The 6,000-nt window shown below is 39.5% G+C and overlaps 1 protein-coding gene across 3 annotated transcripts in view; it reads right to left on the minus strand.

Moving 5' to 3' along the window:
- Positions 1 to 3,924, minus strand: part of LOC103268749 (ras GTPase-activating-like protein IQGAP2) — a 114,757-nt gene extending 110,833 nt beyond the window's left edge. For 2 of the 3 annotated variants that reach the window (XM_008066353.1, XM_008066349.2), the window contains exon 1: positions 3,787 to 3,924. In XM_008066353.1, coding sequence (XP_008064544.1) covers positions 3,787 to 3,802 — 16 coding nt within the window. In that variant the 5' untranslated portion in view covers positions 3,803 to 3,924. The remainder of the gene's footprint in view (positions 1 to 3,786) is intronic. The other variant, XM_008066361.1, reaches the window with a different exon arrangement.
- Positions 3,925 to 6,000: the final 2,076 nt, after the last annotated feature.

The following is a 6,000-nucleotide window of genomic DNA, read 5'->3' on the forward strand; positions in this document are numbered from 1 at the left end:
ATACTATGTAGCCATAAAGAAGGATAAATATATGGATGGATTTAGAATTTAAATACTCAGTGATCTATCACAGAAAAAAAGAACAGAGTACCATATGTTCTCATTCATAAGCGGACCCTGAACATTTACTACAATACTGTAAGAAAGGGATTGGCAGTAGCGGGATACTGCTGGAGTGGGGATGGTGACACAACATCAATAAGGGTAACCTGATCTCAAACCAGGCAAAGTGGGAACCAAAGGGAGGCCCAGACTTTACCTGTACAATGTCCTTGTATACCTAATTCTGAATTGTACCCCACATCTTTAAGATAATATATATCTCTAAAAGAAAAAATTATTTGTATATTGAAATAAAAGAACTGTTACAACTCAACAAAGAAAAGACAACTCAATTTAAAATTGTGAAAAGACTTAGATACTTCTTTCAGCTAGTAAGCACACGAAAAGAGGCTCAATATCATTAGCCTTTAGAAAAGATGCAAAGCTGAGTGTAATGGCTCATCCTATAATCCCAGAATTTTGGAAGGCTGAGGCGAGAGGATTGCCTGAGTCCAGGGGTTCGAGACCAGCCTTGGCAACTTGATGAGACCTCGTCTTCACAATAGATAAAAAAAAAAAAAATTAGCCAGGCAAGGTGTCGCACACCTGTGGTTCCAGTTACTTGGAAGGCTGAGGGTGGAAGGATTGCCTGAGCCCAATAGGTCAAGGCTGTGGTGGCCATGAGCGTGCCACTACATTCCAGTCTGGGCAACAGAGTGAGACTCCAACTCAAAAAAGAAAATAAAAGATGCAAATCCAAATCATGATATGATACCACTTCTAACCTACTAGGATGACCTCATTAAAGAAGACACACAATAACAAGTGCTGATGAAGATGTGGAGAAATTAAAATCCTCTAACATTGCTGGTGGCAATGAGTCACCTTAGAAAATAGTTAGGCGGTTCCTTAAAATATTAAACATAGAATGTTTAATAATTTAAACATAAGTATTGATTTGGCAGTTCTACCTATATTCAACAGATCAATGGAAAAACAAAAGGTATATCTATAGAATGAAATATTCTTTGACCTAGAAAGGAATACTAAGTATATTGATATATGACACAACATGGATGAACTTTGAAACATTGTGTTAAGTGAAAAAAGCTAAACACGAAAGGCCACATATTATAGAATTCCATGTATACGACACATATATGAAAAGTCCAGAATAGGCAAATCCACAGAAGCAAAGTAGATTAGTGGTTGCTAGGGCATGGGAGAATAGTGAGAGGGAGGGGCTGCTAATGGGAAAGGAATTTCTTTAGGACTGATGAAAATGTTCTCAATTTAGGTGACAGTGATGCTTGCCCAGCTTCTTTGAATATATAAAAACTACTGAACTGTATACTTTAAGAAGGTCAATTTTGTGGTTATGTAAATTATACTCAATTAAGCTGTTATTATAAAGGGGGCATAACATTGCATAAATGCAGGAGCAGGAATGCTAATGTCTAGTGTAACTCTCACTTAGATGTTAGATAGTAATGTCAAGATATCAGGTGATGGAACTGCAGAATACCAGAGTCAGAAGAATTTAATGTAGAGACATACAGAAAAGGAAACAGAAGTAGAGAAGTTTCATATACATTCTATTTTTTGGATAGCTCTATTTTATCACATTGTAAAGGATGCCAAAACAGAAGTAGCTAAAAGCCAAATACTTTCCTACAGTGTTAATAAAGAGTAGAGTGAATTTCCAAGTGAGTGTAGTCCAGTGCTGTCCAATATGGTAGCCATTAGCCACACGTAACTATAGAGCACTTAAAATTTGGCTAGTGTAACTGAAGAACTAAATTTTAATTCAATTTTAATTAATTTAAATTTAAATAGACACATGTGATTGGAAAGTGCAGGTAGGCTCCACAGAAATAAACAGCCTTACATGTTCTGGTATACTTTCAAGGTTCAAATATGGATATAATTAATTTCACATATTGTTTGCATAATACTAGGCAGTAAAAGAGTATCTGGAGTCCTGATTCATGAAGGTATCAAAGGATGAATAAGCATATATCCTCTAGCTTAATTTTCTACATCTCTACCTCAGAAAAAGATTTCAGAATACAGACTATAGGGACCAGAAAAAAAGAGCAGAAGTCAAATTGTGGATTTGAAAAGTTTTTGTAATTCTAGCAAAATGGATCTATTTGGAGGCCATGTCTCAATGTCACCTTGCTATTAAAAAACATCACTCTGTCATAAAAATATAGTGTATGTATATATGTCCATGTATATATACATATACATGCATACATACACACACAACCAGGAGTTTTTGCTTCCTAGGTTAGTATTGATGGTCAGGGACTATTAAAGAAACTAAATATCCAGCCTGGGCAACATAGTGAGACCCTGTCTCTACAAAAATATTAAAAAAAAAAAATTAGCTGGGCATGGTGGCACATTGCTATTGGCTGAGAAGGAAAAATTGCTTGAGCCTAGGCTACAATGAGCCATGATCATGCCACTACACTCTAGCCTGGGTGACAGAGACCCTGACCAAAAAACAAAACAAAAAACTCCACAAACCAGAAACTAAATATTAATGAGCAGCAACCTTAGAATATGAGCATTTTTAAGGTCAAATTTACTATTTCTCATTTTGTCAGTTAGTTTTTATCTAAAATGATCACAAGTCACTTTATAAATGTGAAAGGCCATGAAGTACAATGAGTACTTGTTATTTTTAAAAAGTATTTTGAGCCGGGCTATGTGGTTCAGCCTGTAATCTCGCGCTTTGGGAGTCCAAGGTGAGGGGACTGCCTGAGCCCGTGGGTTCGAGACCCGCCTGGGCAACTTGGCAAGACCTCATCTCTACAATAAATCAAAAAATTAGCTGGGCGCGGTAGTGTGCACCTGTAGTTCCAGCTACTTGAAAGGCTGAGACGGAAGGATCACCGGAGCCCAGCAGGGCAAGGCTGCGGTGGCCGGAAGTGGCCACTGCACTCCAGTGTGGGTGACTGAGTGAGACTCCAACTTAAATAAATACATACATACATACATACATACATAAACAAACAAACAAACAAATAAATAAATATAAAAATAAAAAGTATTTCGGTTGGGCTCGGTGGCTCAGACTGTAATCCCAGCACTTTGGGAGGCTGAGTGAGTGGATTGCCTGAGCCCGTGGGTTCGAGACCAGCCCGGGCAACTCGATGAGACTTCATCTCTACAATAAATAAATTAAAATTAGCCAGGCGTGGTAGTGTGTGCCTGTAGTTCCGGCTACTTGGAGGGCTGAGGCGGAAGGATTGCCAGAGACCAGCAGGTCGATGCTGGTGTGGCCGTGAGTGTGCGTGCCACTGCACTCCAGTCTGGGTGACGGAATGAGACTCCAACTCAAAAAAATAAAAATAAAAATAAATAAATAAATAAAAAGTGTCTCCATCTTGACATTCAAATGAAGGCAATATATTTAGCTAAATGTTTCCTGAATAGATGACCCCATAATCACCACCTTGCTAAGAATGAAAGATTTACCTATAAAACAAAAAAAGTAAAGGAACAATCTAAAACGTCTAGAAAGTGTCCTAGATTTTAATATTTAAATATGCTTTTAAAAAAAGCAAAAGTATTTCTCTAACATGCAAATGACAGTATCTTTAAACATCAGGAGAACTCTGGAAAGTCGAAATACTATCTACCTACAAGTCCTATAGGATTTACAAACTAGGGAGCACAGGATATTCCATTTATCATTCCCTGGATACCCCATGGACAAGCTGTTCCAAATACCTTTAAAACACCCCATCCAAAAATGGTCTTAACAGAAGCAACGGACGATCACCTGGGAGTGAGTGCATTTCCAGATGACTTGATTGAAATCATCTGCTTAAGTTTTGGTTTGGAATGTTTCTAAGGACACAAGCTGCTGAGGTCATAGTAAATTACCTCATAGCAGCTGAAAGACCTACCCAGAAGCCTCCTGGGCACATGTGCATCATTTTCTCTGTCCATAAGTAAAGGGGACATTTCATCTGACTGACTACTTCAGCCATGGTCCGATTCTTTAAATCAACATGTATTGCTATAACATTCTGGTCCACTGAGAATAGGTACTTCTTAGAGTTCAGGTATTAGAGACAGCAGCTGAAGTAACCTTCAAAGAATGGCACCCACCAAATTTAAAAAGTAAAAACTCAAAGAAAGAAAACATCCTGACCTAGACAACATGGATGAAATAATGCTTCTCCATGGCTGTAATGGGAAAGGTACACTTTTTCAGCAGGAAATCAGCAAAGCCCTGAGCCCAAGGAAATGCATTCAGCAGCTTCTCAGCACATTCACCTTCCACATTCATCACTTTCCATGAACTGCATACTCCATCCCATCACAGCTCAAACACTAGAGAAGACCCTGGAGGATGTGGAAGGGGAGGCGAATGTTCTTTCAAAGCATTCATGAAAAATTCTCAGCTCTTGCCGATGATTTAATTACCATATTGTACAATTCTTGTCTATTCACAGTGGTTCTTTTTTCTTTTTAAAAAGATTTTAGCTTTTTAAGCAATTGTCTAAACATGAAATCAAACTCATACTTCAGGAACATTGAACAAAAATACCTCATGTTGACAAGAGGAAAAAAAAAGAAAAAACCTCAGGTAAAATTGAATACTCTGTACTAAATTTTCCAAATTCCAGAAAGCAAATATTAGTGTCTGAAATAACTTCACTGGTTGTGGCACATGCCTTTCATGACAAGATGCTTAAAAGAAATGTTCCGATGGTTGTGTGGCATGTCCTAGAAATGACAACTTGGGAGGGCTGTTACCTTGATAGATAAAAGCCATAGCAGTCAAATGAGACTTCTGTTGAAAAATAATATCTACCTACAGAAGACTCTTTTCTTTTCAAGTTACACAAACATTACGTGTTTTTCTTTTCCTGTAGAGCAGAGGCTCTATTTGACAGCCTGAGACGAAACTGCCATTTTCCACTTTTAATTAGCGTCAAGTCTACAGGCATTTAGCACAGAGAACATACCTTCACTTATTTAAGCAACACATACAGACACAACCAAAGCAGACCCGAACTATGGGCATTTTGAAAATGAATTGGGGGAAAAAAACCAAAGCAAAGATGGGACACAATTCTTTGTTTTGCTGATCCAAAGAAAGGAGTTCTCCCCCTGGGTGGCATTGCATAGCACCCCAACCACTGCTGCAGGAGACTCAGAGTGTGGAGGGGGAGGTCAAGAAGGAAAGCAGGAGGGCAGAGGGCTGGGGTCTGAGCTGTGTGGCAGGACACCAGTAGCACTGGCTCCCCCACCCCCGAGCATCTGCTCAAATCAGCACATCCCCCTTGGCTAACATCTGGCAAGAACCACCAGCTCCCAAGCCAACGTGTAGTAGAGAGCCAAAGTGGACTGTGAGCAAGCCAGCAGACTGAAGATATCTCAATGCCTCACTGAGAGGAACTCTAGAGAGGCAACCGAAAGTTGTGCAGTCCTGGAAGACGACATCTTGACTTGTGCACAACTTGAAAAGGACAAAGTTAAAGTGTCCAGAGATCAGGGGAACAGTGGTGTATCATCAGGGCAGCACACTGGGATCCTGTTTTACAGGAGGGCTCAAAACAAGAAAATGTTTAAAAAACAAAAAAACAACCCGACCTTGATTTTTGGCCCAGTGCTGACAGGAAAGAGCAAAGGAAAAGAAGAAAACTATGCAAATGCAATTAACTAACGAAGTCATATGTTTTATCTTAACAGTGATCTTAGCATTCCAAAGATACACACAGCATTAGAAGCCCAGACCACAGCGAAGTTTAGAGCTGATGAGTTAGAAAAGTCAAGGCCAGGGGCAGGCAGTGTGGAAGGGAGGCCAACGATTTCGGCAACCCTGAGCCACTGCTGCAAACAGGTCAAAGAACTCAGGAGCCGAAAAGGATGCTGCAAGCTTGTCTTTATGATGGAAAACACAGCCCGAAGCTTCGCTTTGGGAATTCATGC

The sequence above is a fragment of the Carlito syrichta genome, unplaced genomic scaffold (genome assembly GCF_000164805.1).
Source record: "Carlito syrichta isolate Samal-C Ts95f unplaced genomic scaffold, Tarsius_syrichta-2.0.1 Scaffold104879, whole genome shotgun sequence".
In the NCBI taxonomy this organism is placed as follows: domain Eukaryota; kingdom Metazoa; phylum Chordata; class Mammalia; order Primates; family Tarsiidae; genus Carlito; species Carlito syrichta.